This window comes from Puccinia triticina, chromosome 8A (genome assembly GCF_026914185.1).
Source record: "Puccinia triticina chromosome 8A, complete sequence".
NCBI lineage: Eukaryota > Fungi > Basidiomycota > Pucciniomycetes > Pucciniales > Pucciniaceae > Puccinia > Puccinia triticina.
The window spans coordinates 2874865-2901075 of record NC_070565.1 but is presented as its reverse complement, the minus strand read 5'-3'; the positions used below and the strand labels follow the sequence as shown (position 1 = coordinate 2901075).

The 26211-nt window shown below is 48.4% G+C and overlaps 3 protein-coding genes across 3 annotated transcripts; 2 read left to right on the top strand and 1 right to left on the bottom strand.

The window, feature by feature from the left end:
- Nucleotides 1-7040: 7040 nt before the first annotated feature.
- On the bottom strand, nucleotides 7041-8203 carry PtA15_8A265 (uncharacterized protein; the record flags this gene model as incomplete). The annotated part of the gene is made up of 4 exons (XM_053171676.1): nucleotides 7041-7043; nucleotides 7124-7302; nucleotides 7412-7886; nucleotides 7967-8203. The coding sequence occupies 4 exons, from the start codon at nucleotides 8201-8203 to the stop codon at nucleotides 7041-7043; spliced, it is 894 nt and encodes a 297-aa protein (XP_053022916.1).
- Nucleotides 8204-8362: 159 nt separating this feature from the next.
- Nucleotides 8363-9255, top strand: PtA15_8A264 (uncharacterized protein; the record flags this gene model as incomplete). The annotated part of the gene is made up of 4 exons (XM_053171675.1): nucleotides 8363-8373; nucleotides 8466-8711; nucleotides 8808-8905; nucleotides 8972-9255. The coding sequence occupies 4 exons, from the start codon at nucleotides 8363-8365 to the stop codon at nucleotides 9253-9255; spliced, it is 639 nt and encodes a 212-aa protein (XP_053022915.1).
- Nucleotides 9256-23076: 13821 nt separating this feature from the next.
- Nucleotides 23077-24820, top strand: PtA15_8A263 (uncharacterized protein; the record flags this gene model as incomplete). The annotated part of the gene is made up of 4 exons (XM_053171674.1): nucleotides 23077-23133; nucleotides 23207-23587; nucleotides 23655-24200; nucleotides 24650-24820. The coding sequence occupies 4 exons, from the start codon at nucleotides 23077-23079 to the stop codon at nucleotides 24818-24820; spliced, it is 1155 nt and encodes a 384-aa protein (XP_053022914.1).
- Between the last annotated feature and the right edge of the window lie 1391 nt (nucleotides 24821-26211).

Sequence of the window (26211 nt, the reverse complement as noted above, 5' to 3'; positions counted from 1 at the left end):
GGGGTTGTTGTACGTCAAAACGCACCCAGGATAGGGTTTTGGGATAAAATCCCGGTAGAAAAGGGAAAAAAACGCAGACTTACTCTCAGCAAGGGTCTGCGGCAAAACAAGACAACCAATTCAAATAAACCAAGGTCAAGGTAAGGTCAGGCTGGCGTACAGGTAGGTTAGACGAGGGCAAGACTGGCAAGGCTTTGAGGTGGTTAAAAATGTATCTGAAGGGCCTCTCTACTTGCTCAAAGGACCCTGGTTATGTACTTGGGCTACAACCGGTAGGGTTGTAGATCTTTTGCAAATACATTCTTGGCTTCTTGGCCAGGGGAACGAGCATGTTGGACAGGAGTGACAGAGGATTCTACTACTCTCTTCACTCCCGTTCATTGTTCTCAATGACGTGTAGCGCTATTCCTTGGTTCAAGGAATAGCTTGGTTCACAATGTTGTCTCTCAATAATTATTCTTTGGCCGGGGGAGGAGTATTAGTTTACTTTTGTTACTACTCTGCCCCGGCCGCTTTCATCCAAACTCTTGAGTATAATACTTGCAGTTTAGTATCTTCTGAGAGTATCTGGCAACCCGTTCTCTTGGCCTGAGAAAAGGTTTAGAACATTTGTTATGTTCTTTCTCCGGCCAATTCCTGCGGCTGGAGTTCTGTTACCCTCTCCTTGACTCTATCCATTTTTTGAGGGGAGGCATATTACATATTCATTGTTATTTTTCATGCGCAGCGCTCTGCGCCGCAATTAGTATGTACAGTTTAAAAACACTGGTATAATAGTTAGCCGGGCTCTAACTTATTATAGTAGCCCGGCTGACAGGAAGAGATGGGGGAAACATACCTAGCTCAGTAGATAGAAGTCAGCATTTCTCTACAGAGCTAGGAGGGGGCGGGAGCGTTGAGTCAAAATGGTTGTGGTGGTGGTTGCTGATGTGATCATCTGGGATAGTTGTGTGAAACCCATGCTTGATTCCAGAGGGCGTGGCTTCACAGTAGACCCGGGTACCCGCAACGGGTATGGTTACCTGCTTCTTTTTCAGCCATTTCTTGATGACCAGACACGTACCCGGACACGCGGCAGCAGGTACCCAGGTCTTTTTGGCGGGTACCGTGGGTACTTTTGGTTTTTTTTCAGGTATCACCAGGAAAAAAAAAATCACTTGATGATAAGTGACATCATGCCAGCTTCAGCAGGCTACCCACCATCTAACAACATCTCCCCCCCCCATCTACTTACCTTTCAGAATTTCCACAGGAGATCCTCAGTTTTGGCTGGGCACCACTAATCCTCATTTCTGGTCAGCTGATACTCAGCTTTGGCTTGCATCTCATGCACAGCTCTGGTGCCCATCTCATGCTCAGCTTTGGGGTCCAGCTCATGCTCAGCTTTGAACCAGTCCTGGCACAGCTGGTTCTTAGATTTAGTCCAGTCATGGCTCAGCTTAGACTCACATTAGGACTATCATTGGCCCAGCCAATGCTCAGCTTTGGACCAGTATTGGCTCAGCTGATTTTCAGCTTTGGATCAATCTTGGCCCAGCCAATGCTCAGCTTCTGACCACTCCTGTAACAGCTGGCGCTCATCTGTGAACCAGCCTTGGCTCAGCTGATGCTCAGCTGTGGACCAAACTTGGCTCAGCTGATGCTCAGCTGTGGACCAGCCTTGGCTCAGACAATGCTCAGCTGTAGAACAGCCTTGGCTCAGCTGTAGACAGCAATGCATCTATTACGCTACAGTTAGCGTGTAATACCCTAAATTAGCGGCTTTTTAACGCCGCTATGCTAAACTAAATTGTAGCATTGGTGGTATTACAGTTACAGCTAACTTTTAATTCAGAAAAAATCATAGATTTTAATCGCTAGAAAGTAGCGGTTTTTAGCGTCTGATTGCTATGCTTCAGCTATATTTAGCAACTCTGCGCTAATATAGCAATAAATTAGCATTGCTTATTGCTACACTAATTTAACAAATAATTAGCGGTAATAACTACTAATATTGAATAATTAGCGGTAATATTGAATAATTAGCGGTAATATTGAATAATCAGCGGTAATATTGAATAATTAGCGGTAATATTGAATAATTAGCGGTAATATTGAATAATTAGCGGTATTTATCTCATCTGGGAGAAAACCAGACCTCTAGCATCCAGAATCTATAAACTATTGATGCACTAATTACTGCGCTAATTTGAGCTAGTTTGAATATTTGGCATTTATCCCGCTAAACTGGCATGTAGCAATGTTTTAGTGGGTGTAGCGGCTTTGGCGCTAAAATACAGCTATTTTTAGTGTTAGCGCCTTCAAAAAGCTAAACTACACGGCACAGGGAAATAGTGTAGCAAGGGTGTCGCTATGCTGCACGCTATATGTAGCGCTGGACTGTTACCGCTATCACTAACTGCCCAGATTATTAGCGGCAAGCGCTATGCTACTTTTTTAGTGGCACTAATTAAATATAGCGTAATAGATGTATTGTTGCTGTAGACCAGTCTTGGATCAGCTGATGCTCAGCTGTAGACCAGCCTTGGCTCAGCTGATGCTCAGCTGCAGAAAAGCCTTGGCTCAGGTGATACTCATCTTTTGAATAGTCTTAAACACCTAATTCTCAGCTTTGGAAAAACCTTGGCTCAGCCAATTCTAAGCTTTGGACCAGTATTGTGTGACCCCACGCCCTGCGGGATCACAGGAACAATCAAAAAGAAGTCATGGAACCACTTCTGGCAGGACCCTTAGGCCTCAACTCCCTGCGCCCTCCTAGCTCAGTAGGAAAGTATTGACCACTTCCTCTGAGCTAGTTGAGCACTCAAACATTCCTTCCCTCTCTTCTCCTTTCTTCATATCAATTGTATGTAAGTAGGGAAGTACTGACCACCTCCTCTGAGCTAGCTCTTTTGCAATAAGAAGTTTGGTTATAGAATTCCCTCCAAGAACTGAGAGTCTTGTCCCTGAGCCTGCCCCTGAACCTGAACACCTGACCCTGAATCCTGAGCCCTGATCTGTAGTGAAGAGTCTATCTGAGACTCTTACATATTGGCTCAGCTTATGCTCAGATTTTGAAAATTCTTGGCCCAGCTGGTGTTAATCTTTGGCACAGTATTTTCCCAGCTGATCCTCAGCTCTGCACAAGCCTTTTCCAAGATGATTCTCAGCTTTGGAACATTTTTTTCTAAGCTGATGACCCGCCAGAGCAATGAGTACCCGCCGGCAGGTACCGGGTGCCCGCCAACGGGTATCCACATGCCATCTTTACACTAGATCTTAAGTGTGGCACTATCTTCTCAATTCTTAGCCAAGTTTTAGTACTGATAAACCATAGAGGGAATTTGAGAGTTAAGGCAATTTTGGAAAAGGGCAAATTTAGGGTGCATACCATTGTGGAGAAAAATAGATTCTTGAGCAAGTTTCAACTTTTTTTTGCAAGAATCTATTTTGAATCAGAATCATGTACCGCACAAAAATTCTGGGTAGATTCCAGGTTTGATTCTCATCAAAAAACAAGTGTTTCCAGAAACAGGTGTCCCCCTGTTTCTCCAGCTTTGAGAAACCATTTCTCCTCACACTCCACTACATCAGTGGGATGACTTGTCATACCCTCCAATCAATGACCTCTCATCCTGGCCATTTGGTAGAGTATACTTCCTCCAATTAATGACTGCTCATCCTGGTCATTGATTGGAGGGTGTACTTCACTCAATGACCGGTGTTGACCATAGTGGGATGACAGATCATCAAGTGGGGTACACCCTCCAATCAATGACCAATCAACACTGGTCATCAATTGGAGAGTATATTCCAATGGATGACCAGTGTTTACCGGACATTGAGCAGAGTATGTATACCCTCCAATCAATGACCGGTCAACACCGGACATTGAGTGGAATATGTATACCCTCCAATGGATGACCAGTTTTGACTGGTTATTGATTGGAGGGTATGCTCCACTCAATGACCAGGGTTAGGTCATCAAGTGGAGTAGTAAGGTTTCTGGGAGGTGTGAGGAGGGACTGGGAGCAATCACCAGGGAAGCTTTGAGGGCACTCCCCAGGGAGTGCCACGGCTTAATTTGGTGTTAGTTTTTGTCTGAACTGGGGAGGAATTGCTTACAATGTGATTTTAAATTGTTTAATTACTGGGTAAGAACTATTCAACATATTTGAATGATAGTTCATGTTGAATAGTTACATATCACTCCAAATTAGATTTATAGTTCATGTTGAATAGTTACATATCACTACAAATTAGATATAAATCTAATTTGGAGTGATATGTAACTATTCAACATGAACTATCATTCAAATATGTTGAATTCATCTTGAAGTAAAGTTCATTTCAATCACAACTTAAGTTCTAAATTTGAAAACCAGGTAGCTCTTGCATCTGAAATTTTTTACATTGGGGCAAACTGCCTTCATCAAATATACATCATGCCTGAAACACAATTGCCTAGATTTGGATAAAGAAAATATCAGAAGTGCAAAAATGTTTAGTATTTGCACAAGTGCAGGAGAAATTTATGCCATCTGGATACATGAGGGTGACACAGTTCATGAACTTAGACGCAAATGCTCCTCTGGTCTGAAGAATGTGTGATTTGTGTCTGATTTGTCATCCTATTGTACGCGCGTACAATAGGGTGACAAATCATAGTCCATTCAGGGCAGTTACAGCTAAATATTTCTTAAATTTTACCCTCATTTACTTCTCTGGTATTAAAAGTGTGTGATTTGTCACCCCATTGTACGCACGTACAATAGGGTGACAAATAACACACTTTTCAGACCAGAGGGGAATTTCTGCCAAGTAAATCAAGGTGACACAGTTTGGAAAAAATGCAGCTGGACATGTCCCTCTGATCTGAAAAGTGCGTGATTTTTCACCCTAGTACAATAGATGACAAATCACACACACAAGTTACAAACTTTACAGACCAGAGGTTAATTTCCAGCTGAATTATTTCCCAACTGTGACACACTCTTTTACTTGGGAAACATTGACATCTGCTCTGAAAACTGTGTGATTTGTCGCACTATTGTACGTGCGTACAATAGGGTGACAAAGCAGGCACTTTTTATGCCAGAGGGGAATTTGTGACGAGTAAATGAGGGTAAAATTAAGGAAGATTTATCTGTAACTTCCCTTATGGACTATGATTTGTCACCCTACTGCTTGCGCGTACAATAGGGTGACAAATCCCACACCAAACACATTCTTTTTAGGCCACAGCAACAGGTACATGAGGGTGAAATGGTCCCAACACCATTCAGATTGATTTCACTCTCTGGTACAAACAGTGTGTGAGTGGTGCTTTACACTTTAGTTAAACTTGGTTACAGACACATGGTCCAGTTGAGTTACTACTAAGTTACAGACGAGTTCCAGCCAAGTTATAGATACTTCATATATAGTTGTATATCATTTCATGTTTGATTATACATATGATTTAGTAGACATTGTGCCATGTTATGAAGAAAATTCAAGGTAAGGCACTCCCTGGGGAGTGCCCCCCAAGCTTCCCTGGTGAATGTGTATGTTCAAACTTTACAAGTCTGCTGCTGCGGGGGGCCAGCCACAGGAAGCGTGGCTGGTTGGTTTGCAAAGCAAACTCCCTGCAGGGGAGACTTGGGCCATAGGTTAGCACACTTGCATGAGAGTTTCCCACTTTTGGTGGGAGAAAACTTGTAGCTGCACTCACCCGGCATCCTGATCAAAACTTTGAGGATGTTTGTTCAGAGCTTCTTGAACATCTGCATTTTCTGTTCATCCAACCCAAAACCATAAGACATGCAGAACCTTGTGATTTTATAATGAATTTTATAAAATCATACTTTGAACTTTTTTTTGCTTGAACGAGCGGTTTGAGCAACCCGCGCACCCCAAAACAAGTCCTCAAACCCTGAAAAGTCATACTTTTCAAAAATCACTATAAAAATAGTGAGGAGTCATAAAAAAAGCTACATGACACCAAAGGAAAGACACAAAGCAGGCCTTTATGGCCTGGGAAAGGAATTCAGTTCACACAAGCAAGGAGGAAGTCAAAAAGAGGGTTTTCAGGCAAAATCAAAAAACTCATCACACAGGAATTCCCACTTAAGGCATGGGCCTCCACTGGCGGCGTGCACAGCTCCGCTGCTTGCCCCCCCTCCCGCCCGTGAGTCCTAGTTATGCTTGGTGTATGTTGTACAAGGAACTGGTTCCTGCGGCATGTACATCAATTTAGGTGAACCTGTTTCTCAAGAAGTCAAGAAAATGGCAAAGTGCTTTTTTGATTCACGTGGGAATCTATTCCAAAAAAAAAAAAAAAACGTATGGTACAGACTCTAAGTTGATGAGGCATATAAGTCCATTAAAATTGATGATTAGGCCCTGTTTGGAGCCGATATAAATATAGGTGATACAATCATTGGTTAATTCAATGAAAACTACAAAATTCAACATAAAGCCTCCAAATATTTTTTCTAGGCAACCTACAATACTGGTCTCTTTAATTATGAAGTCAGATTCAACTGATTCAGCCATATTCAGTACTGTAGTACCATTATATTGCTTTTGACCAAAACAAAGCAATATAATGGTATTATGGTGCTGAAGATGGCTGAATCAGTTAAATCTGACTTCATAGTTGATGAGACCAGTACTGTAGGTTTCCTACAAAAAAATTGGATTCTTTATGTTGAGTTTTGTATTTTTTATTGAATTTACAAATGATTATATCACCTATATTTATATTGGCTCCAAACAGGGCCTTAGTTTTCAATTTTTAATGTTTATTTCAACTTTCCCTCTCAAAAATCTACATATAATACACACCGAGTTGAATAAAAATAGGTCTTAAATGAAATACACGACTGTCTGAAATGAAATTGAGAATTCTGGATTCACAGAAAAGAAAAGCATCGAATGTCTTTTTTCCTTGTTTTTGGTGATTTTTGGGAGTTTTTAAGTCGAATATCTCCAAATACTCGACTATCCGACGGGCCCACAAGAGGCGTCGAATACCACCGTGCTATGGTCTGCGAGTGGATGTGTGTGTGGAGAGGTATTCACTGGAAGTCAAGCAAGCAAAAGTGAGCGATCAGAGAGGGAGGACAGATAGTTATGCATACCAAAAAAAGAGACAACCAACCCTTTTCCATCTTCCCCGGGTCCGAGATCTACTTGTGGAAGGTGTGTTACTATTACTTATCGTCGTCGTTGCGACTATCGAAGCTTTGTTTGAGTTGCCGGTGTTGCGTGAGCGACTACTGGATGTCGTTGGTGGATGATAATCGGTTTTGTTAGATGTTTTCGGCTTTTTGGCCCTGGCTGATTCGGTTTACAATCAATGAAACGATAAATTGAGAGGTTAGTATGCGTTCTGTTACGGTCGAATCAAGGGTGATCTCTGATGGTTGGCTTGTTTAGAAGAACTGACGCCCAGGTGCCGGTTCTTCTTCTTCGTCCTCCTCCTCATCCTCTTTGCCCTCGATTTCTTTAGCATCATCGTCGTCGTCATCCTCGTCTTCGTAATCCTCCTGCTCGGTCAAGTCACTCTCCATGCCTTCTTGGATGTTGGAATCGCTCGGGCGATGATCGGCGCCGGCCTTGGCAGATGAGGGGTTAAGGTACCTGGAGGAGGACTGGCCGGAGCGATCGAGGTGCAGCTTTAACGAGTTTGTTGTCGTCCGTCGACGCGGAGAGCTTGCCCCGCCCGGCGAACGCTGCTCTGGCGACGCCCGCCCCGACGAACTTTCGAGTCGACGCTCATCAACCAAACTCTGGAATGACTGCTCAGCTGGTATCGTGGGGTGTATCGGTAGCTGGAACTCTCGGAAGAAGGTCTGCTGCTTTGATCGTAACAGTTCGATGGTCGATTTGCTGCGCTCGATCTCATCTGGCTCATCGGGCTCCTATCATTCATCATAATGAAAATGTTTTTGATTAATGCTCCGGGAGTTTCTCCTCTTCTGAGGAAAAGCGAAGAACAGACCATCTCGGCGAGGATGTCGAGGTCGTAACAAGTTCTCAACGCCTTCCAAATCTCATCAGAAGGGATGACGGTCTGCAGCTCTCGTTCCAAGTCTTTACAGATCCCGACCATCGAGAAGTGTCGACTGGATCCGCGAGGACGGTACCTGATAATCGATCGAAAGAAAGCCGTCTCGCCATCGGTGGTCGAAAGGATATGGCCGGGTGGGCCGCTCGTTTCGGTTGTCGAGCTGGCCATGTCTGCTCTGCTGGGCCTGGGAGGCACATTGCTAAATGACCATATGCGAGCTGCCGAACCCCCACTTCCGCAGCTGGTGGCCCCCTCCCGCCCACAGCAGACATCCAAGCCTCGTTGGTCTTGGAGGGCCTCGATTGGACAGCAACCAACCAAGTGGGAATGTTTAAAAAGTTAGTGTTTCACTGCTCAAGCCGGCAAAGTATTTATGGACTGGCCAAGGAACTGCGAATCTGAGCGAAAACTGATGACCGAAACTGGGAAGGTTCAACCTCAAAGAAGATGTGGCATCGAACACGATCATCAAATCATCAACACAACGAGCCATCCGATCCAAACTAACCCAGCAATTCCCCGCACTCAACCAACCCTTGATAGAAGAAGACCCCGAAAATAAAAACGAAACAGACCCTTCCTCCAGCCTTGATCATCCTGCTTCGAATCCTGCTGATCGAATTACTCTCCTGGAATCCCTTTGGCCTAAAAAAGAATCCCTTAATCTCTTGAAATGGTACCATTCTTCTTCTTCTTCCAAAAAATATGCGAATTTCCTAACTTGTGTGCTGCTGATGCTGATACTCGATTTCTTGCTCCGAAAACCCTCTAGTAGAGAACACGTTTCGATCTTGGTCTGCAAAAAGACCCCGCTATTCTTCCAACATTTCGATGGCCCGTATTTCCCTACCTTGAAACTTTTGCACCAATGTAAGTGAGCTCAAAGAGCAGGATACACACGCTCAGAGAAAGCTGACGAAAGTTGTGCGGAGCAAGATCCGACGTTATTGCCCCATGTACAGGTAGATCGGGGGGCGATCAAGTTTGTACTTTCAGGGGCCAACATCATGTGTCCGGGACTGACTTCTCCAGGTGCCCGCCTTCCCGAGGAGCTGCCTGCACATACCCCCGTCGCCGTCCATGCCGAGGGCAAATCTTCCGCCTGCGCAATCGGCTTCACTCAGAAGTCTGCAGCCGATATGCGCGCTGTGAACAAGGGCATCGGCGTCGACAACGTTCATTGGCTCGGTGACGATCTATGGCTTATCGAAGAAATTTGATCCCCCCCTCCTTCTTTACCAGTGCCTCTTGAGAGCGGTTTAGTCATTTACCTAGACCGGGAGGATTCCCTTAATCCCTCCCGGTTGATGACAGTTGTACCAACTCGTTGAGCGGATAGCATTGCTCCCAGTGAAAGATCTTGGCGCGATGCTTTCCTCTTGCTAAGCTTGGCGTCGAGCTGCTCCCATGGTGTACAGCACGCGTTGACCGGAATGCAGATCAACTCCCAGCCGGCGGGACTCCATAACCCCGCCGACGGGCAATTTCTTCCGCCCGACCCATGGTGTGTAGGGATGGCCTCCGGTCAACAGAACTGTACAGTACAGTCTTGTTGACCGGAGGCCATCCCTCTCGGCCGGCGAGGTTGCACCCGTCTGCTGGACGAGACTGTTCGTCGAACTTGACCCAAGTCCCTTCCTTGCTATAAGATGCCAGGGGCAAATGGGTACTGGTCGATACAGTCCCGTCGCAGATCAGCTATCGGCACTGACGGATCCCGGTCTCCAATCTCGGTGAGGAAAAGATTGGAGCCGGGGCGCGGGATCGACCAGACTAAGTACATGAAGTTAGACCTAACCGGGGGAAGATTCCCCGGTCTCACTAACTAGGTTTTAGCTCTAAGTACATGAGTATGTGTTACGAATCTTGCTTGTACCGTCCTACGCTAACACCCCCCCCCCCCCAAGATTGCAAACACTACCCGCCTACGCCAAGTTGATCCAGGGCCCCTTTCATTTTTGTCGGTCCAAGCCTTTTTGTCAATACATCCGCCAGTTGGTCGTTTGTGCTAGTCCAGGAGATGTTGATCTTGTTTTCCCGAATCAAATCATTCACAAAATAAAACGCCCGACGTAGATACTTAGTTTTCTTTTTTGAAGTATTGTCCGTCACAATGAGTATAGCAGCTTCATTGTCGCAATGCATCGCCAGTTGAGGTTGATAGTTGAGCTCCTCAAATATGTTGAGCAAATGCGCCATTTGTTGCGCACCTTCCAATAGCGCCAAATACTCCGCCGCACAAGTTGACATTGCCACCACCATCTGCCGCTTCGACCCCCATGCAATGCTGTTTCTGTCATGGGTCAGCAGGTAACCAGTTGTCGACCGCTTGTGTTTGCCTCCCCAATTCGCATCCGTCCACAGGTGAAGCCCCCCCAATCCCGCCGTGAAAACCAAAGCCTTGTCCGCTGTCCGCGCCAAATACCCAATCAACCAATCCAAAGCCGTCCAGTGGTCATCCAACGGTGTTGCGCAAAACCTCGCCAACAGATTAACTGCATAAGCAATGTCCGGGCGCGTTCTGCAAGCCAAGTACATCAACGAGCCAATGACAGACCTGAAGCTTGTCTGATCTATTGCATCGCTTGCTGAAGTTTCAAGATCCGTCTCAGGAAGCGGGCAGTGGTGTCCGTACGTCTTCCGTTGATAGGTCTGGACAATCTGGTTTGCCATGAGAGATTGGTTCAGCTTCAGGTGTGCCCCGTCCCAAACAAAATTGATGCCAACCAGGCGTTGAACATTATTCGACCATTTGATTTCCAACTGTGATTCCATTCCTATGCGTAATTCTTCCAGTAGCTTGCTGTGAGACAAAAGCGCAAAACCATCATCCACGTGAAGCCAGATAATGATGAAATTTTCACCGCGCCGGAACAGGTAGAGTGAGGGTTCCATTTCGCTAGCCTCAAAGCCAAGGGAGCCCACAGTATTCTGGAAGAATTTCCACCAGCACCGTGCGGCCTGCTTGGTACCATACAGTGCCTTCTTGAGCTTCATTACCTTCCCTTTGAGTGAGGGAGTGATCTCAACCGGAGGTTGTATATACACCTCTTCCTCAATGGGACTGTAAAGGTAAGCTGAGCTGACGTCAAAGGTGGCCGTTGCAAACTTGTTTGATATGGCGATTGAGATGAGCAACCTGAGTGTGTTGAGTGAAGCGGTCGGCGCATATGTTTCTTTGTAATCAAGTCCCATCTGCTGATTGAACCCCTCAGCTACATAGCGCGCGCGGTACTTGTCGACCGTGCCATCTGGTTTTCTTTTGATAGAGAACACCCACCGGGCACCCAGGGCCTTGCAACCTTTAGGCGCCGTTGTCGGGATCCACACCTCGAGTTGGCCAAACTTCATCATTTCATACTCAGCCGCCGCTCGCCAAAGCTGCCCATCCGGTCCCGACAATGCTTGTTTGATGTTCTTGGGTAGATTATGCTCTTCGTCAGTCAACAGTAATCCCATCTGGCGCCGCTCTTCTTCCGCCACTTCAGCCGTTTTTTCTTCCCCAAGTCTCAGCATGATTTGCTTGAGGATCAGGTCAACTTGCGATGGTTGATCTTCTTTGGGCGGTGCAACGAGGTCAGGGGAAGGTTGAGTCCGAGCTTTCTCAACAGGCAAGCGCTGGAAATCCGGGAATTTCACGGAGGCCGAGTGCACCATTTGTTGTTCACTCAGTACCCAGAACAACCAACCTGAGCCAGACGTCGGATAGCCCAAAAGTTGTCCTTCTCTAGCGCGTTCATCAAGTTTCTTGCGTCTTTCCTTTGGGATATGAATGATTGCCCTCGCTCCAAAGGGATAGAGGGTTTCCGCGATTGGTTTGACTTTATAGAGGATTTTGAGGGGCGACTTTTCCCCAGTTCTTGTATTGGGGAGCCTGTTATGGAGATGTGCAGCTGTTGAGTAAGCAAAGCTCCACCAGATCAACGGTAGCTCACTCGCATGCAGCATGGTTCGAGCCATGTCACCAAGAGTACGGTTGACACGCTCGGCTTCCCCATTTTGAGAGGGAGAGTAAGGCGTCACTGGCGCTAGTGTCGTCCCAATCGCCTCCAATTGCGGCTTGAGGCTCTTTGTGTACTCCAGAGCGTTGTCACAGCGGAGATAAGAGAGCGCTTTACCAAGGGCAGTCTTCAAGTGACGAATCCAACCCATAATCTTCTCTGGTACCTCGCTTCGGTTCGCCATCGGCGCGCAGAAAGTGTATGTGCTCGCGTGATCATGCAGGGTTACGAGATATCGGCAGCCGTTGATGTCTAGATTAAGTGGTCCAATTACATCCGACACACAAAAATCTAGTGGGTTGTCTCTAGGAATTTGGGTTTGCATCCCTAGTGCCTTCTTGTCCATGCTTTTGGTGTAGTGCGAGATAGTGGTAAAGAGTCAAGATTTCAAATTCCCCCGGGGGTCGAATCCCCCTACAACTCGTAACTATATACATGACTTGTTGTGTAAACCCCTACATTCCCCCCCACAACAAACAACCTGACCCAGAGTGGAAAAGAAATGATAGAGAAAAAATGAGAGAAGACAAGAATCCAATAGAGATAAATAAAACAAAGACACAAGACTAGATTTATACGGACTTGAGAGATTAAACAAATAAAAGACACAGAACCAGAAGAAACCAGAAAGAACAGACAACAACACTATACAAATCACAAAATAAGGGAAAAATAAACCATAACAGGAAGAAATAAAGTGGATGATAGAGGGCCAATGAACGACCACGCCTCCGCCTTCGGTTGTTCCGCCTTGTCGCCACAAGAGCCTGTGAAGTTGCAGAAAGAAAGGCGTCCCAAATGCTCACTGGAGTGGCAGGGTGAACTGCGACTCCAGTGCAACCCAACCGGTGCATAGTCAAGGGAAAGTCACTCACTTGACCACCTTTGTTCCCTAAAAATTGCACCATTGAATTTCTCCACCAGATTACCCCCCAGCGCCTTTGTGAAGCAGTCGGCCAGTTGATCAGAACCCGCCACCCACTGAAGACTGATGGCGCCCTTCTGTAGATGCTCGTTAGTGATGTGGAATTCTCAATCAATGTTTTTTGTTCTCTTCATGCTCGCGGTGTTTGAAGCGATCTTCACAGCGGCTTTGTTGTCGCAGAAAAGTCCCGGCGTCAACTTTCCCACCAACGGCTCCACAATCCCAGCCATCCAGATGGCCTCGTCGCATGCCATCGACAACGCGATATATTCAGCTTGACAGGTCGACTTCGCCACAACCGCTTGCCTTTTCGCATTCCATGCAAGTGGCACCGACCAGAGCATTGTGATAAACCCGTGGTGCGAACGCGCTCCTTCGCCCATCCAACTTGCATCGACATATGTTTTCAATGGCTGCTCCGTCTCTTCAGGTTCCACACGAAGTTCAAAATGTGCCGTTGTCCTGACATACGCCACGAGCCTCTTCAGAGCCGCCCAGTGACTCTCATCCGTCCCCAGAGAGAAACGGGCCAAGTAATGAGTCGCATAGGATATATCCGGCCTGGTCCCCTGCGCAATGTACAATAGTATACCAATGTAAGACAAGTACCGCACATCAGGGCTCGTCGAGAGATTTGACCGTAGATTACTATCTTGCAAAGGAACTGCAGATGTGAGCGCCGACCCGTCCATATCTAGCAGTTTCTGGATGAGGGAAGGCTGCTGAAGTCGATAGCCCTTCTCAGTTTGCCGAATTTGAATCCCAACAAGTGAAGACAGTGTGTCATCCCACTTCAACGTGAGCGCCTCCGACAATCCAGCTTTCAGGCGCACCATCAATTCATTTGAACTCGCCACCAGCAGACCATCGTCCACATGGATCCACAGAAACGCCGTGTTTGCTCCTTCCTTGTAGGTGTAGGTGCTCAAGTCTTGCGGGTTGGCCTCGAAACCGATCTTCTCCAGCGACGCCTTCAAATGCAACCACCAGCAGCGCCCCGCCTGCTTTGTTCCATACAGAGCCTTCTTCAGTTTCCACACCTTACCCGGCGTCACAGGATATCCCGGCGGCGGCACGACCCAGACGTCCTCATCGATATCACTGTGAAGAAAAGCCATCTTCACATCAAAAAATCCAACCGGCCACTTGTTCTTCGCGGCGACCGTTAGCGCTGTCCTCATCGACGCAAACGTCGGGGTGGGCGCAAACGTTTCGTCGTAGTTCACCCTCTTTATCTGCCGATGCCCCCCAACAATTATCCGCGCCTTCCGCCGTCGAATATCCCCCTGCATTGTCCGCTTGGTGCCCAACAGCCACCTTGATCTCAGTAGCTTCTTCTTATCCGCCGGTGGATCGTCCTCTATCGCCACTCCTAGCTCCTCCAGCGATCCACGTTCCTTGTCCATAGCTCCCCGCCATTCCTCCGCCTCGGGAGAGCCAATTGCCTCCTGGTACGTCGGTGAGTCGCCTCCATATGGGTCCCTTGACTCGAGCGCCGCCATCACCGCGTCTTGCAGGTCCAACTCGTCGCCCAACCCAAAATCCCCAAGCTTCACGCATTCTATGGCCGATAGAACAGCTCCGATGTCACCCGCAGCCTCGCCGGTCTCCAACAATACCACAGGTTTGGCTTCCTCAAACTGTACCGACGCTGCTGTGATGACCTTCCTCGTCTTCTCGTCCCAGAGCAGCCACCCCTTCGAATCCGCCGCGACGCCAACATGCCGCATCCTTGATGAATAAGGAGCCATCTGCTTCCGGTGTGTATGATCAAACACGTACGCTAGACACCCAAACACTCGCAACATTCCCAACAAAGGCTTTGTCCCAAGTACCCTCTCAAAAGGCGTCACTTCCTTTCCGCGGTGCACCAACCTATTGAAGATAAACGCCGCCTGCCGAAACGCGTAAGACCACAAGTACTTCGGGAGCCGCTTTGTATGCAAAAGAGATCTCGCCATCTCGGTTAACGTCCGGTTGACCCGCTCAATAGCGCCATTCTGGTGATGTTCATGAGGCACCGACTTCTCGTGCACAATCCCTTCAGAGGCAAGAAAATCACTCAACGCCCCACTCCTTACAAATTCCAGCGCATTATTGGTGCGTAGACGTTTCACCTTCCAGCTTGACAAGTTTTTAAACTTCCGGATCCAGTTGATGACCTCTTGAGTAGCATCCCCTTTTGACTTGACAGGTATTGCTGATACCATCCCAGAGTGTAAATCCTGCACGGAGAGCACATACTTGAATTTATCTAGAGACACATCGTATGGTCCGATCAGATCCACCGCAATGACGTCCCCCGGCTCCAAACAGATATCCCGTGATGGCAAATCCACCGGCGAATGCGTCGCCTTCATTGTCGCGCATGTGTCGCAGCTTCTATTTGGAGAAGACTCAAAATCCGGCACATCCAACACCGCCCCCTTTCTCACAGACCCTTTCAACATTCGCAAAGAAAGGTGACCTATCCGCTCATGAACCACACAACTCTCAACCGATATCGCATCCACGACAGGCGCAGGGACAGAAAACCGCAGGAAACAGCGATCATTCATTTCAATGGAAGGAAATAAAACACCTCCTTGCACTAAGGTATACCGCTCGCCATCCCATCTCACCTTGCCGTCCCAACGCTTGAATTTCCCCAACGAGATGATCGTTCCGCTGATGCTAGGGCAATACAGGACATTTGTAACCTTCAGCGTCCCATAAGGCGTCGGCAGTTCGATGTTTCCAACTTGTTTCACGGGAAACCAATCTGTAGATGCAACAATAAGGGACATGGAAACTGGCCGCAAAGATGTGAAAAAACAAACATTGTTGCTAACGCTGTCCGTCGCTCCAGAGTCCAATAGGGCTGCATCACCACTGCCCGACTCCCTTTCTATTGACGCCACGGCCGCACCAGATCTTCCTTGCAACGCTGGGTGACATGTTTCTGACTTCTTCAGCTTGGCATTTGGGTTCAACAATCGCGGGTCCCCAACCGGCGGCTTGAGCGCTTTCTTCAAAGGGCAGTCGTTAATCCAATGGCCCCATTCGTAGCAGTACCAACACAGATTCTTCTCCGTCAAGACCCTCCTCGCCCACGAGTTGCTCTTTCCAGCCATTGACTTGGGCTGATTGTTCAATCCCTTTGCACTCAATCCAGAAACCGCCGCACCACCCGCCGACCGATACGCAAATACTGACGACTGCTGCGGCATAGGGCTGGTGTTCATTCGTCCCGCGATTTCCAGAATAGTTTTTGAGGAAATCATACCCTTTGGATTGACCGCGATCCGTGCATCCAAAGCATTCGCAATGCCCTGAAAGTGTGGGTGACATCTCTAATGTGTCAACAAAGCCAACACTAGATCCTTACTGATACCCCCCACCCTCTTCTTGATTTCGTCCAGGCACGTCTGCATCTCCGCGTATGCGTTGTTCAGATCCAACGATATGTCGCTTGGGTCACTCGCCTTGGCCCACCTGGACATAATGTAAGTCCAAGAAACGTTCGCAAACCTAGCTTGCAGCGTGGTGTACGCCACTCTCCCAGTCTTGCCCCAAACCGTTGACACAAGCAAAGAGTGCACACTATTCTCGACGAGTACCCCGGTAAGTGCCGCTCGATCTGAGTCCTCATCATGGCCAGTTGCCGCAAAGTAATCCGCTGACTCAAACACTCGTGTGACGGTAGCCCTTAGCGACAGATCCCAGTCAGGAAAATTGACCCCATCTTCAGCGAGCTGCGGTTCAATTGCCTTTCCAAGCTTCTGGTACCTTGAGAGTGCATCCGCCAACGCAACCACCCGCTCCGTCCCAGATTTCACCTCCTTCTTTGGTTCAACCGGCCTGCTGATGTTCTGCAGCAACACGGCCAGCTGATCGACGGAAATGAATTGCGGCGCCGCAGGCCCTGGCTCTGGGCCCTTCCCTTTACCGCTTGATTGTCCTTCAGGCATTTCCGTCTCGTCCTGGCTTGCAGACACTGAGTTTGGCAAGGGAGTGTGAATTGCCGCGTAAGGAGGGAAATTGAGCAGTTTTCAATGAGGGGATGAGTTTGACGGAGGCAACGGCGCAATCAACCAATTGTGTTCCTTTGCCGTCTGAGATCCGGACCTAATTGGAACTGGCTTGTCAAACCTCTTGCCCGACCTCGTTCCATGTGGCAAGTCCGGTATCTGAAAATAAGACACGGTGCCGGATGCTCACAAGTGTGGCGTGTAGTTCACCACAACAACCCACGGAGGTGCACACGTAGAGCGACTTAATTTCGCAGTGTTTGCTGCCTAATGCAACACAAAAAAAAAATCCTTAGACGTCCCGAGCCGAAATTGAGACCACCTAGCCAAGTTTGAAGTAAAGAAATGTCCCGAGTCGGAATCAAGACCTTGATTGAACTTGTTTGTAGTCCGAGTCGAAATTGGCTAATGAGATGAAGTTCTTGAGGGGTTGAAAGAGCAAAGTCCTATTTGCGCAGGCTCATAACCTGTAGTGTGAGATAGTGGTAAAGAGTCAAGATTTCAAATTCCCCCGGGGGTCGAATTCCCCTACAACTTGTAACTATATACATGACTTGTTGTGTAAACCCCTACATTTGGACTTGGCGCATTGCTCGCAGAAGAAAGGCTTCCAGGTGAGCTTCTTCTCCGGGTAGTTGACGTGGAGGAAGTCTTTCACGACTTGGTTGGAGACATGGCCAAGGCACACGTGCCAGGTATAGGATTCAAATGAAGGAGACTCCGAAACTTTCTTTGATTGCAACAGAGCACTGGTCTTCAGCAACCAGCAATAGTTATGAAAAATGGTGTCATAACTATTATTACAGGGATCATATAGAGTCGCTTGAGTACCGTTATACACTAGCTTCCAACCTTCAGCCAAGAGTCTACCCGTCGAGAGAATGATTCCATCGACGCCGGGACAATGGTAGACGTTGTCAATGACCAGGGGACCCTTCGGAGTTGGGATCGTCACACTGCCAGATTCAGATACCGTGGCATTGCAGTTGGATACAGCCAGATAAAACGTACGGGGACTCGTCAGCTTCTTAGTCACTTTGAAGAGGGACGAGTCACCGCTTACGTGAGCTGAAGCCCCCGAATCTAGGAGAACACCGTCAGACACTTCTGGGATATTGACCTGTCTGATTTGGTTACCGGAGCCTTGGGGTCGCAATGGTGGCCGGTACTTTGAGTTCTTGGACTGGTAGTCTTCATCGGGTGGGCTGATCTTCCCGGTTGCAATGTCCTTCCAAAAATGGGCGCAGTCGGGATACCAGTGACCCAAGTCGCCACAATAGAAACAATGACCACCGTGTTTCTCAACCAAGGAATCAGACTGGCCTTTTCCTTTAAAATGAGTCGCCTTGTCAACAGAAAATTGTGGTTGGTTCCGCACCGGTTGCTGCACACTGCGGCGTTGGGGGGCCACATATCGTGCTTGAGACTGCAAAGCATGGATACGATCTAGCTCCATTGCCATCGGGTCGACGCTTGGGACACTAGAGAGAGTCAGAGGTGCTCCAGACTTGTTGCGGAGCTTGTTTGCCGCAAATTGAACGATGGTCAGGACGTCATTGAAAGGCGGAGCTTCCTTCTCATTTAGCTGTTGGCTGATGGTGAATTCGAAGTTCATCGCATCCACTCCAACAGGCGGCTTGTAGTGGGACTGAAGAAGGATACCAAGGACTTTGTCCCATGTGACTTTGAGTTGTGCCAACTCCGACTTGAGTTTTGCCCAAACAGACGTCGTTGCATCGGTCGCCGGCGCAGGGTTGTTGATCAAAGTCCACAATTCATTGAGAAGTTTGATCTTCCGTTGTCTGTCAGATCTGGAGCATTTGGTCTTTAGGAGTTCAAAGACCGCTTTTGGCGCAGTTAACTTGGCGTCATCAAGAATGTCACCTAGGGATTCTACCACAGTATTCCACATGAGGCAAACTACTGTAGAAGCTTTGTCAACGCTAAGGGTGTCAAAGTTTCCTGGCTGATCAGTGAAAGGGAGCTCTCAAACAAGAACATGTCGGATTGTACGGTCCAGGGCAGCTTCCCAGGTCGGGAAGTTAGTACCCTTGTAAACCAAGACCGGTTTTCGAGGATTCAGCTGGTTATGGACCTGGAGAGGGTTACTGATGAACGTCTCCATGATCTTCTCTTGACAGGTTCGAGGTCGATAGGGGACGACTGGAGCGGCTTGAGAATGTAACTGGGTGTTACGGAGCTCAGCGATCTCCTGACGGAGGTTGTTGAAGAGCTGTCTTGCTTGGGCAGGGGTAAGGTCCGGCTCCATGTCGTCGCTTGATGAGGGGGATGAGGGGATAGTGAAGGTGTTGGTGGGGGAAATAGGGTTCAGGGAAGTCAATGGTTGGGGTTGTGGTGGATTAAGAATTTGTGATTGTCTTTTATTGATCTCTTCTTCTCTGTTCTTCTTCTTCAAATCTACGTCAATGGACTTCAGTCTATCCTTCTTCTTCTCAATCCAGTTCATCAAGCACCGGAGGGTGACACTGGGATTCGCGCCGTGCTTCAAGAGCCGGCTTTTAACCTATAAGATGCCAGGGGCAAATGGGTACTGGTCGATACAGTCCCGTCGCAGATCAGCAATCGGCACTGACGGATCCCGGTCTCCAATCTTGGTAATAGATTGCATGGAAGCGGGGAGAAAACAACATACCTGGTCGATACAGTCCCGTCGCAGATAGGGCTGGATCCCGCGGGGTACCCGGCCACTCTGAGCTAGCCCGGCGCCCGTCCCGCGGGCATACCTGTCACTCGGGTACCAAAATCAAGTAGCCCGAGCCGTACCCGCGGGAATCGGGAATGGGATCAGGGTACCCGCAGGATTGACGGGCGACGGGTATACCCGCCGTCCCGCAGGTATACCCGCATCCTGTTCCCGATTCCCGCGGGTACGGCCTGTAGACAGTAGAGGCGCAGGGGGAAATCAAAGAAGGTCAGGACTCAGCACCACGTGTACAACCTTCTTCGGCTTCCCCAATACCACAGCAGCATGACTCAAATCATCGAAGATCAAGAAGAAATCGATGTGATCGAAACACCTAAGGAAGACCGCTCTAAAAACCCAAAAGTTGATTTGGAAACCACCACTCCCTCGCAGAGAAGTTAGGTTTGGGCGCACTTCAAGGTTACCAAGGACGGCGAAAAGGTACAATGCCGAGTAACTACCAAGAAGAAAAACTCCCCGTGCGATCAGATTTTGCGACGAGACCCGACTGGAAGTACAAAGTCCATGAGTGAACACCTTCAACGGCTTCACCAAATATTACCACCTACCCAGGAAAAGACAAATCAGCTGTTGCTCTCCAACTTATTGAAACGTCAACGTGTTGAGCAGCGGGTAAGTTTTATTTTTACCGCACTTGAGCCTTTTTTGGGTGGTTGAAAGTTATAGCTTGTCTCTCTCCTATAGCCTGTACTCACAGGTGATCTGCTGAAACAAGCCATCGCATACCTCATTGCCGAGGCTGACTTGCCGTACTCAATCGTTGATTGGAAGTCCTTCAAGCATCTCTTGGAGTTGCTCCAGCAACATCCAACATGGAATTTGGAAGGAAATGCATTGCCAGAGAGGTTGACATGCTTTATGTTGCCCACCAGAACCATCTCCAGGACCAGCTCCAACAGATGAAGTATCTCTCCTACACCGTTGACGCGTGGACCTCGCCGAATGCAAAGGCTTTCATGGCCATCACGGCACACGGAATTACCTCGGATTGGAAGATTTTGGATGTTCTTGTTGGAATGCCACCGGTGACTGGTGAGTATTTTGTTTACAAATGATAATAAAAGAATTCAAATTGATATGTTTGTGAATGCAACCTAGGTCGTCACACTGGCCAAAATTTTGGCGATACTTTTGCTGATCGCCTGCTTGAAATGGAAATTTCTGATGCTTTGAACTGCATCACAGCTGACAATGCATCGAGCAACTCCACACTAGCGACACAAGTTGAAAAACGACTGGGTGGGGTTTTCTTTGCAAATGAACAGTTGTTGGGCTGTATGGCCCATGTCATCAACCTCGCCGCCCATGATGGTCTCAAAGCTTTTGGGAATGTACCTAGCAAACACAATGCTGAACACGAAGTTACACTCAATAAGATGGATCTCAACTCAATCATGGATCACCCGGATGGATCTAGTGTTGACCTTCAGACAATCATCTCTCGAATCCACGGTCTTGCAACCTATGTCCGAGGATCACCTCAACGTCGTCAAGGGTTTCAAGCTGTCATAGATTTTGTAAACAGCCAATCTCGACGTGCTCGCCCCATCAAGAACATGACTTTGGTGTTGGATGTTCGCACTCGTTGGAACTCCACCTACTTGATGCTTGAACGTGCACTGAAACTCAGATCGGTCTGCACAACATACTGCGGTTCAAAGGGTGAGGTAGCCAAATTCACCCTCCTCGATGTTGAATGGGAAAAACTCAAGCAGATGACCAAGTTCTTGGCACCACTCCACGAGGTTACAAATATACTCTGTCGCTCAAAGTACCCAACACTAACAATGGCCCTTCCAATTTACATTTCACTGATAAAGACCATTTATCAAGTCCGATCGAAGTATAACTCGGAACAACTCATTCCAGCTGCCAATGAGATGGTGGCAAAGCTATCCAAATACCTCATCCTAGCGTTAGAGAAACCGGCCCCAATCTGTGCGATGATTCTCGATCCTCGAATCAAACTAAGCTACTTTGAAAAAAACAAAGGTTTCTTTGCTGCTCATAACATATCAGACATTACGCCGGAGAAAGCGATGAAAATCTTCCGGGCCGAGGCCAAAAGCTATGATAGAAGTCCCAGTCGGACTGGTACTGCTAAAGACAACGCTTCCAGTGCCTGCAAATCAGCCAAGTCGGCAAAGACCCCAAAACTGAGCGTGATCGAGGCAGACATATTTGGCGAAGCTTTGGTTGCCAACGACTTGACGGCCGAGATCAATCAGTACATTGCCGAGGTAAATGAGAGGCCAAGCTGCGACATCCTTGCCTATTGGTCCAGAAACAAAAAAATCTACCCTTCTTTGGCTTTGATGGCCACCTGTTTCCTTGGTATCCCGGCAACAAGCGCACCTTCGGAACGAGTCTTTTCGCGATCAAAGACAATCATCGGTTCTCAAAGACATAGTCTTGGCAGCTCTTCAATCGAGCACCTTCTCTGTCTGAAGGAATAGTACCAGAAGTTCGACGAAATGATGGACTCCTCTACCGTTACCCTCCACCCAGAAGACGACACCGCTTTGCATAACTCCAATGGAAACGATGCCAACGATGCAAACGACGGCAATGATGAAGATGGCATCAATGATGACAAGTACAGTGAGGATGATTGAACATCCTAAATCTTATTACACATTACTGTAGTTACAATCATTCACCTCATCCATTATGGATGATTGAAATTAAAACTTAAGACTTTGATACCCGATATACCCTCGGGTATCTCTGAGGGCGCCCGTGGACCGTACCCGCCGGGTAGGCCGGGTACGGTCCAGGCAAAGAGGCGTCCCGGAGCCCTATACCCGCGGGGCGGACCGCGGGTATACCCGGAGAGGCCGGGAACGGGGGCCAGCCCTAGTCGCAGATCAGCTATCGGCACTGACGGATCCCGGTCTCCAATCTCGGTGAGGAAAAGATTGGAGCCGGGGCGCGGGATCGACCAGACTAAGTACATGAAGTTAGACCTAACCGGGGGAAGATTCCCCGGTCTCACTAACTAGGTTTTAGCTCTAAGTACATGAGTATGTGTTTGGAATCTTGCTTGTACCGTCCTACGCTAACACTTGCTTCAGAGAGCATCCCTCCACGGGGTCGGGCCCCCCGACCCACCGACTCGACTTTTCAGGTGCAGCATCTGGGCGGGTGTCCCAGGCCCGCGGGCCCGACTGTGCGAGGCCCAGCTTGGTCGCACAGCCTTTGAAGGCCTTTCTGCTGTTTCCCCACCGAACTATTTTGCTTACTCTTCACTTCAACCATCTCATCTTGACAAGTTTCTTGGACAACCAACCTCTCTGATCACTTCAGCCCATCGGTCTCGAACTGCGACAGTCGCTTCTTCTCTTTCTTGTCCCCCACGACCCTCACCCCATTCTTCCATCATGCTTAATCCAGGCCAGACGCGCCTGCCACTCGCCAGTCTTGATTTTGGCGATCGCGTCAGTACAAAAAAAAAACACTCTCTTCTAACAGCTTGTCGACTAACTGACACGCTCCCCGTTTTATTTCCAGGATCTTACGGATGGATTCACTGATGTGCGCGATGGAACTCACTCTTCGATTTCTGGCTTTGGTCATCCACGCGGTAGCACCCCAATTTCTGTCCTCAGTTCGCGTCGTTCAACAACCTCAACAGCGCTTTCGGGTGAAAGCCCAGAATCTAGGAGAGTCTTACCCAACATGAGCGCGCTGCTGGACTTTCTTGACAATGATAATACCAATCCGTTCCCTCAAACATCAAGTTCAAATCGTAAACAAGTACAAGCTGCATCGCACCGATCGTCTCGGTCGCCTCCTCAACCCAGCCCTGCACTTCACCCTCATCCCCCACGAAACTCTCTGACTCCTCGCCCTATGCCAGCAGATGCAGATTTAACCTCAAACTTTCTTCATGTGGGTCAGCTCTTCTCCCACAAAAATTTGACGAGAAACACATATTGATAAGAACTCGCCTTGAAAGACCTACGATCGCACCAATCCCTTTCGAGGAGCCCTTCCAGCTTCCTCTACACCATTTACTAACCACCGCGATGATTTTTCCGAAATGAGCTCGCCTCTCAACAAGCGACATAATGTACCATCCGGATTACCAGCCAACATATCACCGATTCAATTTGCTCATCAAATGGCCGCTGCTCCGACGTCCAATAGCTCTGCTCATAAACACGCTTCTGAGAATCGACCTCGACATCATTCGCCTCGGTCCGAGCGACCCGTTGAAGCCCTCCCTCTAGAAACACCCGCCAGATTGCCTGCGAAAGCTCCAAGTGCGGCTGATCGCATGGCCGCTGCAGTCATGGAAGGCGCCCCAGAGTCTCATTGGACGTTTCTCATGGAGCGCGGCTCTAGCGAAAACACGGCGGGCATCAGAAGATCAAAAGTCGTCGAAGAATTGTTACAGCCTATGCGACCTTCCATATCTAGTCCCGATAAACAAATAACCCAAATTCCTGAAGCGACCGGGAGTATCAAAGATAGTGATCTTCCCCAATCCTTGCTCGACGAAGTATGCTATCTAATTTCCATCTTAACTGGCCTGCACGTTAGATTGAATCATTAGCAGCAACATGTCCGTTAACTTATTCGCTTTCTCTTTATCTTCATGTATAGACGCGGCGTCCCTCCGATCTACCACCCCTTACCACCGCCTCGGAACCCATCATGGGTCGATCTCGTCTCACCAGGTCGGTGGGGTATTCTTCCTCCCCCAATCTTATCCGGCCCACACCCCAGCGACCGCCGTTGGCCGCTGCGGATGTCGTTCCCAATTCCGCCAAACCAACCTTGGCGACCGAGCCAGCAGAAGTTCTTGACGTCCGTGTGAACCAATTGGTAGGTCTGTGCTCTCTCAGCCGTTGCTTGCTGGTTTCCGCGCGGCGTTCAGCGGAGCCGCATCGCTCGTGAAGGAGCCTAACGTGCATTCCTTCCCATCCGATCCTTCGGCGTCTCTTCTAGCTCTCGCACATTCGATCGGACCAGTTGGAGAAAGCCAATTTGGTATCCGCGCTTAACGATGCTCGTAAAGAGGTTGCTTCCCTCACCGAAGAAGTCAGATTGCTCCGGATAGGCGTCCAGAAACTTACTTCGGCACAGACCAAACGTAAAAAACGTCGCTGCCACTGCTGATCTTCCACGTCCTCCAGGTCAGCAATCTTATAACATGTGGCCTTTAACCCCATGACTCAAACCAAACCTCAACCTCTTTATTCTTAAATAGCCTCTCAGAACTTGCCAGAAGATAGTTATTGGTCTGGTCCAATGCCCGTTTGAAACATTATCTATTTTGGGACACTCATAACTTTCGTTGTAGTTAGGATTTTTTAACAAATATCTTGTAAGCTTTAATCATGAAATGTATTTAAATCCCGACAAGAGTGTGAGAGAGACAGCAGAAAGCATGCATGCTACATGAGATCATCAATGAATTTTCGGTGGCACCTTGTTTGTCAGTTTCGAAAAGTTGAAGCTCTGCTGCTGCACCTGGACCAGATCTGGTGGAAAGTACATACTTAGTGGGCTTTACGTTGCACCAAGAGGCTTGCTAATTCAACCAAAGTTCATTTGCTTGTGACACCAAGAGGCTTGCTAATTCAACCAAAGTTCGTTTGCTTGTGGCATAATGCCGTCAGCGAGAGTGCCGCTACGGGCCGCTACGCTAATCGGCGCTCACAGCTCTATCCGCTTTCTTAGCAGCCAAGTCGCACTGCTACATGGCGCCAATGGTGCCGATAGAGGCCCCTTTATTTCGGGGGGAGCCCGCTAGCGTTAGCAACACTGCAAGAGCTACACTTCGCTGTGTACGCAAAGTGGCCCTTTTGCGTCGCGGAGCGGGCTCTCGCTTTTCCTGGCGCCAATCAACAGCTATTTTCAGCGCCAGCGCAGCAAGAAAATTGCCACACGTGTTGTGAACTCTGCGTAGCGGAGCGGAGTTTTTGTCCGCTTTCGCTGCAAAATAGCGCAGCAAGAGCGGCGCAGCGGCTGGACGCGCCTTTACGTGCTTCTGGGGGCTTTTTGCTGGAAGAGCGCTCGTAGCGCACTGCGCCGCTGGGTCGCTATCTGCTGCGCTATATCCGACTTTTCCGTGAGAACAGTCCTATCAGCGCACTGTGCCGCAGCACTATTACACACTGAGTTGCTCTTTGCTCAAACTGAACTACGTCCCTCGAGACTTCGGGCCCCCGGGGGGTAGACTTGCGAAGCGAACCTCCAAGGTGCAGCAGTCGACCGTCAAGTCGAGCACTGCTCAGCTGTTTGGGGATTGTTGTGGAATTTCTGCGGGTGACATGATTTTTGCCAAACACCTGAAATTATGTAGGTTGGATGGGAAAAATCAGGCCTACAACCTAAGCTATTTTATTCTGAAGAATGTCAAGGGGGCAAGGAATTATAAAGCTTCAAAAATTCCACCCAGCCAAACTCAGATTCTTGGCACACTAATAAGGGGCAATAGCGCACAAGTCCCTCCTGCCAAGGGCTGTTGGAGGCTTGCTTTGCAAGAAAAACACCCACAGCAGAGG